Here is a 13,644-nt window from a genome sequence, read left to right on the forward strand (position 1 = left end):
TACGAGACAGTAGGGGGCGACTAACTATGGAATCCTAGAACATTTAGTAATTGTGAACTGCAACAGAAGAGAAGTTTAAAGTTCGGAGAGATAAATGTGAGTACCAATGGTTTTTTAAATTTGTAATGAAATACGTTGGCTTTGTTGCATGATTTCTATTTAAGTATAGCTTTTTATTGCAAATGAACCAATCAGTGATTACATAAAATGAACATAAATATTGATTTGTTGGTCTTAAAATAATTTAAAATCAATTTTATTATTTTGATTTTTATGTGCTTCTTTTAGTGCACATTTCGGAAGCTTTCGATGCATAAATGTATACATATTTAAGGGATTATAAGGGCATAAAATTCCGGTCCCTAGTTATCAGAAGTGACACAGTTGGAATGTAGCAGCAGTCGCGGAAAGAACCGGACGCGTGTGATTATTAGGATAGTTTGTTATAAGGGAGTAATAATTGGGAGTGTGTGATACAGTGACACTTGTATAGCTCCCGTATCGTAATTAATACGTGTAGACTACGGATGACAGTGTGAATTGATTATTGCGAATAGGGTTACAAAGTGTGAAACCCCGCAACAGTGTTGTAATTAATCGTGGCCGAGACTGGCAGATTGTTAAATAAACCAATTAACAATCCGAACGGCGTCTTAAGTAACGAAACACGTTACAATATATATATAGGGTGTCCCAGGAGGAATGGACCAAACTTCGGGAGGGTCTTCCTTATGTTAATTTATGCCGATATAACCCAAAACACCTATGTCCAAAGCTGAACGGTTACGGAGATAATGGCCCAAGAAAAGTGTGGTCTTCTGGCAGGTGTACGCACTGTACCCCTCAGCTTAGAGCCTTTACCGATGTTTGTCCTTGAGTGCCGTGATTCACCCTAGCCATACGTATGTAGTTGGCTTTATCAGAACGCGCAGTCAGCCACGTTACGTCAGCGCTTGCCATTCATGTGTCATGTATAGTCCTTGGAAACCCTAAGGACAATTATGACATGGCGAGCGAGTATTTTGTACTTCAATTTTATGGCTTCATGTCACTCACAAGTTAGTTTGATGTTAGGTATATTATTAATATTACAGAATTCACATATTCCTGCCAGTTTTAACATGTATCTTATAATCAACAAGTGTGCAACGCCGGTCAAAGTTTGACACTTCTTGGGCCATTATCTCCGTAACCGTTCAACTTTGGACATATGTGTTTTGGGATATATCGGCATACTTTAACATAAGGAACACCCTCCCGAAGTTTGGTCAATTCCTCCTGCGACATTCTGTATAAAAAAGGCCAAGGCCTTGATCATCAGGCGTAGGCGACAGATGTCAAACAGGTATGTTGGCAGACCCATCTGCTGTGCAGAACTAGTACTATATGTACACTAGCGCGATCAGTGCTCTCTGTCTTCTCTGTGTCGGCTATGGTACCAAGACCACCAAGACGACCAAGACCACAAGGGCCACAAGTGACCGCAAGTGACCACCACCACAGCGAGTAGGCGTAACTGTTGCATTTGTGTTACCGGATATTAAGTTTTTAATGGAAGCGTGTAAGTTTAGGGTGTTCCTTAGGGAATCATTAAGTTTCCTCATATTTTTACAAATTATGGTGTACGTGATATTATTCCGAAGTCACAAGTTCTAGTTGGGATTCAGCTAGACTTCGGAGCGACCATTCTGAGCGTTATGCTTCTAGTAGAATAAACATTTTTTACTGTTTTATGCCCTTTCTCGCCCCTTACACATACCAGTCCGACTTGCAAAGGAAGTCGTGATAGGTGATGGCCTATGTTGAACTGGTTGAAGTTGCAGGGCATAATACAAAAGCATTTTTGGGGCTCTGCAATGTAAATTTTTAGAGTAGCTTTGCTGTTTCTAGGACGTAAACCCGTGCAGTCTGGTACCTAGTTACCGACGGTTTGGAAGGAAGAGATTCACGCAAAATGGGTGAACTAGCTGCCTTCGAAACTGAGCAACACTAAGCTTCATAAACCCTGCCAGCCTCTACTGTGAGAACAAAGAAATGCACATCAGAGTGTGTTTGTTCACAGTAATTAGTATGTTTGCTTACAGACGTGGGCAAATATTCAGAGCTAGGTACTTTTACACTTATTAGAAATATGATAATAATAATTTTATTTAACATTCATCACAGTTACAAATTGTAACTCGCGAAAAAGTCAGATACATATACAACTTTTCCAGTCTAATTTGCCTCCTGCCCAATCGATTGAACGTCATCATATCATATATGACATAAGATAACATTCAATTACAATTAAAATCACACTCTGTATAATTAAGATATATTAGTTGCAATCAAATTTATGACTACCTTCCATTATAAAAAACAAGGTCATCTTACTACATATATCTTAATTACCATGCTATATCACAAGGATTCTTGTAAATCAATTCATTTGCCACCCACAAATCATCATGTGTGATAAAATAAAGTTTCAAGGTTATGAAAGATTCTGCAATTTCTTGCAACAGGAATGCCGAGAATTGTGCTACAGAGAGCTGAAGAAACATTTTCTGCTGTGACAGAAAGGATGGTGAGTGTTTTGTGCTTGTGTGCACAGACAACAATTTTATTGTCATCAGGCAATTCTCATATCTTAAGATATAAACTTTTTACACCAAGCTTGTGTTAGTTTTCATAATCCATGTGGGAAGTTTACATGGTTCTTCATTTATTATAACACTTTGCATTATTATGTAGGAGAGGGATCAGTTGAAGGAGAATGATATGGATAGGTCATGTAGCACGCATGTCAGAATGAGAAATGCGTACAAAGATTTTGACAGAGGACCTGAAAGAATGAGACCACTTGGGAGACAACTGTGAAGATCGATTTTTTTAAAGATATAATTATGGGGGTTTTAGACTGGGTTTGTTTGTGTCAGGATGCAAAGTCGTCATGGGCCTGTGTGAACACAGTAATGAGTGCTTAGGTTCCATAAAGAGCAGATACATATTGTCTGTACTTCCACAGGGACCACAGGATTCTCAGGAGGATGCCTGCATTATGAACTTAACACTTCCTAAGATTATGAAGTCTGTAGAGAAGAAATCTGTACAGCCATGATTTGTATACAGTGGCCCTCTTGTAGTGTACTCAATTTCACATGTTACTTCACAGGTGAAATTGAGTGCACTACAAGAGGGCCACTGTATACATATCATGGATGAAAATCAGTGCAACAGGATGATAAAATACAACATTAATCTGTACAGAGCAGCTGTTAAGGGTTAGATGTAATGAAAAACAGCTACAGCAAGGAGAGCATATATTGTTTCATGTATGGTGTTGTGCAGCCATTACTGACAGAAGATGTGATGCCTTTACAGAACTGTACAAATTCAGAGAAGGTTTTAGTGGGTCCCTATGGTGAGATATACCCAGTAAGTCATGATGCAAACCAGGCCATGAATATAAAAGCTGAGGAAGTCTCAGACTCACAAGAGGAAGTGGATCCTGTGCAAGTCACAGTTCAGGAAGTAAAGGCTGAACCTAAGGTGAGCTGTATGTTTCTGTAAATCCACTGTTAGGCAGATATCAGAGATAGACAGGAATTCCAGTTGTCTTTCTCATCTCCATCTGTCTGTCTGTCTGTGCACACGAAGCAACTCCATTGTGCTGCTGGCTCGCCTTTGAAGCCTTTTTCTGAAGTGTCTCTTAGACAGTTGAAATTCATTGAATGTATGCTGCTTGTGATGTACCACTTCCATTTCGTTTTCAACAGTTGTGATGCAGATGAAATTACATTTTGCATAAACACAATTGTATTTGAGAGAAATTCTATGGCAGCAAAAATCCTTGGGGAGTCACAGAACTCTTCATAATTAGTTACTGGTACACTTATTAGAACCTTGAGGCATTATGCTACAAGCTGGAAGGTCACGGGTTCAAGTCCTGATGAGGTAATTGGATTTTTTCAATTGACCCAACCCTTCAGTCTTCACCAAGGCCCTTGGGTTGACCCAGCCTCTAACAGAAATGAGTACCAGGAATATTCTTGGGGGTAAAGGGCCGCCGGCACATAAGGCTGACAGCCTTGCCACCATCTGTGAGCCAATTATCTAGAGAATTTGGGAACCTCCACATCTCACAACCCTATGGGCCTCCACGGCCTGTTAACAGGGATAGCCTTACTTACTTACTTACACTTATAAAACCAAGATTTTAAGTTACTGGGACTCTTCTGAGCTAATTCCTATGAGCCCCACAAGATATTTATCATGTGATGAACAGGTTTCAAGGTTACAAAAGATTCTGCATTCTCGTGCAACAAAAGTGGCAAGAATTGTACTTCAGAGAGCTGAAGAAAAGTTTCCTGCTGTGAGAGAAAGTATTGTGTTTCGTGCTTGTGTGCACAGACAAGAATTTTATTGCGGTATTTCAAGTGTGTTGGCCCAAGAAAATAAATATTTTGTGACATGCTTCTGTTTGTTTGCATAATCCATGTGAGGCGTTCCTTGCAATTGGGTGATAACGGTTTTGGATATTATATAGGAGAGCAATGAGTTCAAGGAGAGTGATGTGGGTAAGTCATGTAGTGCACATGCAACAGTGAGAAATGCATACAAAGTTTTGTACAGAAAACCTGAGAGAAGCAGACCACTTGGTAGACCTAAGTGCGGATGGAGAGATGCTGTTAAGATAGATTAAGAAATAATTTGGTAGGGTTTGTGTTGGGTCTGTTTGCCTTAGGATACAGAGCCATGATGAGCACAGTAATGAACCTTTTTCTGGCTTTCTCAACATATCCTATATGTATTCCTCTTCTCCCTCATACCTGCTATGTGAGCTGCCCATCTCATCCTCCTTGGTTTGATCATATAATTAAGCTTTGTGAGCGAAGGTTACAAGTTGAGGAGCTCTTCATTATGATGTTTTTAGGCAGCAAAAAAGCAGATATTTTCTGTACTGCTGCAGTGACCAATAGTTCCTCGAGAAGGTCACTGAGCTATGAACCGAGTACTTTCTAGTGATCATGATAGCTGTAGAGAGGAACATCTGTACAGAACAGCTCTTATGAGTTAGATGTGATGAGAAACAGCCATAGCAAGGAGAGCATACACTGGTTAATGTAGGGTGTTGTGCATTCATTTCTGAGAAGGATGTGATGGTTTTACAGAACTGTACAAATTCAGAGAACGCTTTAGTGGGTCCGTATGGTGAGACGTACCCAACACCTCATGATGCAAATCAGGCCATGAATGTAAAAGCTGAGGCAGTGTCAGATGCAGAAGAGGAAGAGGATCCTGTCCTAATAACATTTCCAAAAATAAAGGCTGAACCTGAGGTGAGCTGTATGTGCACTGTTAGCCAGATGACACAAATGTGCAGAAATGCCACTTGTCAGTCTGATATCCATCTCTGTGAACTTGAAACAACTCCACTCTGCTGTTGACTAGATTCTGAATGTTTCTTTTTCCTGAAATGTCTCTACACAACTGGAGTTTGTAGAATGTTGCTTGTGATGTACCACTCCCATTTTCTTTTGAGCAGATCTAATATAGATAAAATGAAATACTGTGTATACTGAATTTTTGCAGTAAATTCTATAGAGGAAAAATCCTTCACATTTTCCATGTCTGTCCAATCCTCTGAGCAGTGCTTAAGTTTATCATTTGTTTTCTGTCTCCCTTGCAGTCTATCCATGTAATAACACAGACGTATCATTGTGTTGAGGATTTGTAACAGGATAACTAATGATTCTCTAAAGGTTTGTGACAATGTGTGACATAGACACATGTTCCCCATTGCCGTTTGTTTGAAGTAAATATAATAGACCTGACACCGTTGGAGTTGACTCTGTACTTGCTGTCAGGTGATTGGTTGTCATGACAGATTTTTTGTTGTTGTTTTCTGTCAGACAGAAAGTGACTAAACATTAGATACAGAGAATGTGTAAAAGGTGTAGAAAGCAATAGTGAAGAATTTGCATTGGCAACCCATCCTAAAATATAGATGCAATTGTGTTGAAGTGGAATATACAATGCATGAAATTAAACAGATAAATAAGGCTATTAATGAACATCAAAGATAATTTCTATATATCCATATAGATGGAGGATCTTACTTTTCTAGCTCTGTGTTTCACAGCAATTGATTCACTGCTGGCTGTAATGCGCATACAAATTTTGCCAATGCATCAGTATGCTTGTGGCCGGTACCGTGTGGATTGAAATATACAATTCACAAGTCACAGAAGGTGTTGAAAATGCTGTCTTCCTACACGTAGACATTCCTGGCACCAGCATGGGGGTTCTGATTAACCCTTAAAGTTGTTCTGCCAGAATTTTTGCAATTTCCCTATGAATATTTTTTTAGTGCTTCCTCATGGGGTTTACTGTTTTAAACTTTGTCCTGCAAAGAACCACAGAAGAAATACAGTGTTACTACAAATGATTCATTCCATTTCAAAACATAATATTTTCCAAAATATTACACATACAAATATGACTGATACTTGAAAAGAACCGTAAAGTCAACTGCTGATACCACCGCAAAATGCTCTGTTTCCATGGTGGTTCTTTTCTGTGCTCTGCTCTGAATGCACGCTACACTGCAATAACAGACGAAAATCTTGCATATTCCAACACCCAGAACTCTTTTCCAGCTTCGTCGCCATTTTGTGAGGCACTGCACTCCTGCTGCCAACTGGTGTATCACGATGCAAACTTGGTGAGTTTGCGGATCTTTTCATGTATCAGTCGTCTTTGAATGTTTAATACATTGCAAAATATACGTGGTGCGTTCAAGTTCTAGGGTCTCCGATTTTTTTTTTCCTCAGACAATAATCATACAAAAAAATTGAAACTTCTGTCACATTTCAACGTAATCTCCCTGCAGCCGTACACATTTTTCACAACGTCGATGCCATGATTTCATGGCCGCTGCGAACGCTTCTGTAGGAGTCTGTTTTGACTGCTGGAAAATCGCTGATGCAATAGCTGCACGACTGGTGAATGCGTGACCACAGAGAGTGTCTTTCATCGTTGGGAAAAGCCAAATATCGCTAGAAGCCACATCAGGTGATTAGGGAGCATGAGAAACCACTTCAAGGTTGTTTTCATGAAGAATCTGCTGCGTCGTGTATGTCCGATGCGCTGGTGCATTGTCCTGGTGAAAGAGCACACGTGCAGCCTTTTCCGGCCGTTTTTGTCACAGTGCTGGAAGGAATTGTTCTTAAAATATCTTGGTAGGATGCACCTGTCACCGTAGTGACCTTTGGAACGCAATGAGTAAGGATTATGCCATTGCTGTCCCAAAACATGGCCACCATCATTTTTTCAGTACTGGCGCTTACCCGAAATTTTTTGGTGGCGGTGAGTCTATGTGCTTCCATTGAGATTACTGACGCTTCATTTCAGGATTGAAAAACGGCATCCATGTCTCATCCATTGTCACAGTTGATGAAAAGAAAGTCCCATTCATGCCTTCATCACATGTCAACATCGCCTGGCAAATTGCCATGTGCACAGCATTGTGGTCGTCCGCCAGCATTCGTGGCACCCACCTGGAGGACACTTTCCGCATTTGCAGGTCTTAATGTGGGATTGTGTGCACAGATCCCATGGAAATGCCAACTTTGTAGGTGATGTTTTCCACACTCAATCAGAGATCCTCCAAAACAACTTTCTCAACTCACTCGACCATGTTGTCAGACCGGCTGGTGCGAGGCCTACATTGTTTTGGTTCGTTGTCGAACGGCGTTCGGCCTTCTTTGAGCTATCATACCCACGAATGCACATTTTTCACATTCATGACACCATCACCACACAAGTGGAGAAAACGAATGATTACTCGCTGTTCTTGTATCGAAAACATCGCTATTTTAGGTATCAAAAACACTCCCCACTCTCGCCACCACCACTAGTGTTCTGTGTGCCATACAGTATTGCCATCTCTGTCACGCATTCACAAAGAGTGCACAGGTACAATTACAAAAGACAAGTAAAAGACAAGTGGTTTCTAAAAAAAGTGTTTGGTGCCTCTGAAGATGATCCAAATGGATCAAAACATGTAAGGCTAGTGAATCATCAAGTGAGAAAACTGAAATAGTCACATTGGACAGACTTGTCTTTTGTAATTGTAACTCTTAGTGTGACAGACCAAAATGAAACAAATCAAAGTGCACAGGTAATTTAAACTAAACCGCATGTGTCTATCTGCTCCCAATCCTGAGAAAAAAATCGGAGACCTTAGAACTTGAACGCCATCCCGTAGTGTTTTGAAATGGAATGAATCATTTGTAGTAACCCTGTATATGAATTAAGGTTGGGTGAATGTGCCTGCCAAATACCAGTGCTGATATTTCTGTCCCTGAAGGTATCTGACAAAGCCTGCATAGATGTACATGAAATGTGGGCAGTAGCTGAGTCTTGCTGAAACCAGCCATACTGTCTTTCTGCTTTTGTAACTCTCAAAAGAATTGTCTGAGAATGACCTGTATATATTGTAACGTGTTTCCTGTTCACTGAAGTCGCCGTAGAGATCGTTAATTGGTTTATTCAACAATCTACAAGAAACGGCTACAATTAATTATAACACAGTTACGGGGTTTCATGATTTATAACCCTAATCGCAATAATCTGTTTCCACTGTTGCGGGGTTTCACGATTTATAACCCTATGCGCAAATCAGCTCACTCTGTGTTCAGTAGTCTACACGTTTACAGTAGGGGAGCTGTTTGTCACTGTATCACACACTCCCAATTACACAACTACACACACGTCCGGTTCTTCTTTCCGCGACGGCTGCTATACTCCAACTTGTAGTCGGCTGCCTGGAGAACTGTTGATAACACACTCGCTCGTAGGCTTGCTCGAAACCATCTTCGGCGATGGCCACGTTACAACTGCCTCGGCGACTGCTAAGTTACAACTCAACTCAGTGACTGTTACTTTACAACTCGGAAATGTCTTCGGCGATGGCCACGGTATAACTCAACTCACAGGCTGCTGCCTTGAGAACTGTTGATAACACACTCGGCGACTGTCACGTTACAACTCGGCGACTGCCCACATTACAACTGACTGGTAGCTGCTGTGCAGTTGTCTTATATAGCCGCAGTGGTGCCTGTTGTGTTCCACGTCTTCTCAGGTCTGCTTCCTTCACATATCGCGGCTGTCAGCCGCCTAGGTCCTTCACTTCATTTCTGCGTTGTAGTTGATGTCTCAGGCCTTGGTCCCTGATGCCAGTGCGATTTCCGGTGCGAACTTATTCTTGATTTTTCCCATGCGCCTGTGTCCTACACAGCGTGTAATCTTTATTCCAGTGGCAGTCACTTCTTTCCGCTGGCATCCGAAGGTTCCCAGGGGAATTTCCTTCTTGAAGGCAATTCTCCAACATCGTGCCACTGTCGCGCAACGGGCTATCTTCCTGCAGGGGGCAGCCAACTTCATCCATGGTCCACAGTTTTCCCGTGTCGAATTCTTTATATTTCGTCGATGTCGGTCCCTGCGCCTTTTCTTCTTCGGTTCTCTGACTGGCATTACTTCGGCGTCTTGTATGGATGCCTCTAGTAGTTCTGCCGCCTCAGGTTTCCTGTGCACTGAAGCCGGCTTTTCATCTTCTGGACGTTCCTCCATTTCTCGGCAGGCCATCTTCACTCCGACCGGTATTGCAATGGGGTCCTCTTCTTGCTGTGCCACCGCAGTTTTCGTGTCCACTGGGCAGGCCACCGTCTCCTTTTGGGTAATTGGCATCAATTGATCTTCAGGTTCACTGACAGGTATCACTGCAACGTCGTCGGCAGGGACCTCTTCTTGTTGTTCTGCCTCAGGTTTCATGTCCACTGGGGCCGGCTTTTCTTCTACTAGATGTGCCTCCAACTCTTGGCAGGCTATCGTCTTTACGTCTCTTTCGTGTTTAAATGCGTACACCATCTCCATGTGGCTGGTGCCCATTATTTGTCGCATGGCTTCCGTCTTTACTTGGATAGCTCTTGTTTCTGTTCGGGTGGCTTCCGTCCTTTCTTGGATAGCTCTTGTTTCTGCTCTGGTGGCTTCCGTTTCTGCGACCAGCTCTTCTCGCATGGCGGCCATTTTTTCTCGCCAGGCTTTCCACCTGTCGTCAGCCCTTTTCTCGGCAGCTTCTCTCTGGGCCCTCAATTCCTTCTGCAGGAGTTCTAACATCTGCTGCATCTCCATTTTGTAACAGTAAAATAGTCGAAGCAGTCGTAAGTTTAATTCTTCGAGACATGTTTACGTTCGTAAACCAATTCTGACACCAAATTGTCACATATCTTGAGTTCGAAGCTCGTTGGTCACATGTGTAAGTCCAAATCCCACTTCTGACACCAATGTAACGTGTTTCCTTACTGAAGACGCCGTAGAGATCGTTAATTTGTTTATTGAACAATCTACAAATATCGGCTACAATTAACTATCACAATGTTACGGGTTTCCACACTTTACAAACCCTACCACAAAATCTCTTAACACTATCTTCAAGAGTCTTCACGTATTAATAACGCGGGAGCTATACGAGCCTCCCTGAATTACACTCCAAATGGCACAATGGACCAGACCATGAAAGTATTATATTGTATCGTGTTTAGCCACTGAAGATGCCTTTTGGATTGTTAACTGATTGATTTAAGAACCTACAAATCTCGGCTACAATTATTTACAACACAGTTGCGGGGTTTCACAATTTATAACCCTATTCGCAATAATCTGCTTCCACTGTTGTGGAGTTTCACACTTTATAACCCTAGTTGCAATAGTCTCTTCACTCTGTCTTCAGTAGGCTACATGTATTAACTTCGATACGGGAGCTATGTAAGTGTCCCTGTATCACACACTCACTGTCTTTGGCGGCTGCTATATTTCACGGCGCCACTCCTTAACACACACTAACTCGTTCACTGCTAACTGGAGAACTGTCTTCGGCGACTGATGTTCTTAACTAACTTCAACTCCACTCGGCGACGGCCTCATTTCAACTCTACTCGCTCACTGCTGGCTGGAGAAATGTCTTCAGCCACTGATACACTTTTAACTAACTGCGAAAACTGAACTCGGTGACAGCCACATTTCAACTCTCACAGCAGCTGTGCAGTTCCTTATATAGCCGCAGTGCTTGCCTGTTACCTAATGAGTGCCGCTGTTGCCTAGCGCCGTGTCATCGCCGCGGGGAGAAGGGCAGGTTGTTGACTTGCCTGTTACCATAGGGTGACGTCAGTGCTACGATGCAGCCATGTACCGCTGAGGAGGGAGTGGTTGCCCTCCATCACACAACATGTCACACTGCTCCTTCCTTCAGGCTGTTTGTCCCGAATAGCCTAACGGTGCATCCCCGTTCCTTTCCTTCCAAGCATATGCTTGGTGGGTCTCCTATTGTTTTGGGTACTCCTTGCAGTGGCTGTTCTCCGGCTGTTACAACCGCTCTCCTCTTAAGACCAGCTCGTCTCGAGCGGTTTCTTTTCAACTCGCCAGAAGGTCCAGTTGTATCTCATTCATTCGTCCCTTTCATTCTTTTCTCTTTTACTTTTGCTAGGGAGGCCGGTGTTTCTATGTTACTGGTGCCTCCCTGATCTGTTGTTTCTTTTTCTGCTTTGGAGGGGGTTGACCCCTCCATAAGGTCCATTCCTTGTTTTGTCTTAGGCCGACAGAAAATCCGGCTACTTGCTTGGCGATCTGCAGTCTTGCAGTTTTCCTCAGGTCTGGTTTCTTCACATATCGCCGCTGTTCGCCTCCTAGGTCCTTCACTTCATTTCTGCGTTGTAGTTGCTGTCTCAGGCCTTGGTTCCTGATGCGAGTGTTGCGTTCTGGGCCTTTCCACAGTCTCTTCCCGAACGTCCATTTCTTGGTGATTTTCGGTGTGACCTTATTCTTGTTTTGTCCCATACGCCTGTGTCCTACACAGCGTGTAATCTACACAGCGGTTCGTCCCTCTGCGGGTTACGGCCAACTTCTTCTGGGGTCCACAACTTCCCCGCTGCGGATTCTTCATATTTCGTCGCTTTCAGTCCCTACGCCTTTTCTTCTTCGGTTCTCCGAGCGGCATAACTTCAGCGTCTTTCATGGGTACCTCTCGTTTTGCCGCCTCAGGTTTCATGTCCACTGAGGCCAGCTTTCCTTCTTGTTGACGTGCCTCTATCTCTTGGCAGGCCATCATCTCATTGTGGTTGGCATTCACCCTTTTGACACGGAGTGCATAGTGTGGGGGCCTTAATGCATATACCGGTGTCCGCCCTTCTCCGCTGGACATTGCTCGTTTCCCGACGGTTGGGTACCTTTCCTGTTCGTGTGTTCGTTGTGCCTTCTTGGCAATTTCCGTGTGTATCTGCCTGGCCTATCTTTGTGTCGGGGCATTTTATTATTAGCCTTCCTTTCGTAGGGGCAGTTATCCGAGAAGTGGCCCAGTTTTCCACAACTGCAGCACCCTGATTGTCTTCCGTCTCCTCGTTGGGTGGGGGATGATCAGTACTTCCGGTATGTCATGGTTCTACCTTCGTGAGGTCTATCAGTGAGGTCTACTGCTATCAGTACCGCTTGCAGCTCTAGTGCTTGTCGGAGGGCCTCATTTACCTTCTCCCCTCCCAGCAGTAGCTCAATCTTTATATCGGCATCTCGTATTCCATATACGAAGGCTGTTCCTGCCTCTCCTCCTATGTGGTCTGCAGGTAGATTGGGGGAAGGCTCGATGGGAAAGCAGTTCAGTGGGCGTGACAAAGTCTTGCAGGGATTCTCCAGGTTTCTGGGTCCTTGATCTTAATTGGCAGCGGTAGGCAGCTGCAAAGTGTTGGCCTCCGAAACGGTCCTCTAATGCCAGAAGTGTTTCCTCGTATGTTGTATTTGTCGGAATGCCAGGTAGCACTTCTGTCGCCCGGCCCTTCACAGCGGTGATCAGGTATGTTAATTTTTCCCTGTCCGTCCTTTGATTGTGTTCTGCTACGGTCTCGAATTGTCGATAGAACACGCTCCACGTTGAATTTCCGTTGAATGTCTGTGGCTGAGCTGTGCTCATGATGATAGTTGATGTATTTCCCCGCTCAGCCTTCGTCTGTCTCATCTCATCCAACCGTGCCCGGAACTCACATTTGGCCTCCTCAATTGCTGCGCAGGTTTCATTGTACCTTTCGTTAGGTCTTCTTGGAGTTTTGTTGTTCGCACTCAGAGGGACACTTCAGTCTTCTCAGTTAGCTCCGACTGCAGAATCGGTTTGCCGTGTTCAAAGATCGCAAAACTGTTTTCAATTCTATGTTGGATTATCTCTTCCAACTCTGACGGCATAGATCGCATTTCGGCTTTCATTTCTTCCTTGTTGGCCTTCCTATTTGCTGCCGCCTTTTCTTGACTGGTGTCTAATTTGGACATTAAATCCTCTTTGTCTCTCTTCCAGTTTTCTTGCATGACCTTCATCTCTTTCAGCATATCCTCTTTGTCTTTCTTTCTATTGGTCTCCATTTGTTCTTGGCCAGCTCTGATTTCCTTGAGCAGCATTTCCATCATCTGCTGCATCTCCATTTTGTAGCAGTAAAATGTTCGCTGCACAGTAATTAGTGTGTGGCGTGTTCAAGTTCGATCCCACTTCTGACACCAAATGTAACGTGTTTAGCCACTGAAGACACCGTTTGGATTGTTAATTGATTTATTTATTTAGACCAA

The 13,644-nt window shown here is 43.3% G+C and overlaps 1 protein-coding gene across 1 annotated transcript in view; it reads left to right on the forward strand.

Annotated features, from left to right (window-relative positions):
- The first annotated feature begins 1,455 nt into the window (after positions 1-1,455).
- LOC111864403 (zinc finger protein 436-like) overlaps positions 1,456-13,644 on the forward strand; it is a 30,239-nt gene continuing 18,050 nt past the window's right edge. Inside the window, exons 1-4 of the mRNA XM_023851627.2 lie at positions 1,456-1,561; positions 2,508-2,569; positions 3,367-3,534; positions 5,157-5,324. Of these exons, the coding sequence (XP_023707395.1) occupies positions 2,510-2,569; positions 3,367-3,534; positions 5,157-5,324 (396 nt within the window). The 5' untranslated portion in view covers positions 1,456-1,561; positions 2,508-2,509. The remainder of the gene's footprint in view (positions 1,562-2,507; positions 2,570-3,366; positions 3,535-5,156; positions 5,325-13,644) is intronic.

This window comes from Cryptotermes secundus, unplaced genomic scaffold (assembly GCF_002891405.2).
Source record: "Cryptotermes secundus unplaced genomic scaffold, Csec_1.0 scaffold482, whole genome shotgun sequence".
Classification (NCBI taxonomy): domain Eukaryota; kingdom Metazoa; phylum Arthropoda; class Insecta; order Blattodea; family Kalotermitidae; genus Cryptotermes; species Cryptotermes secundus.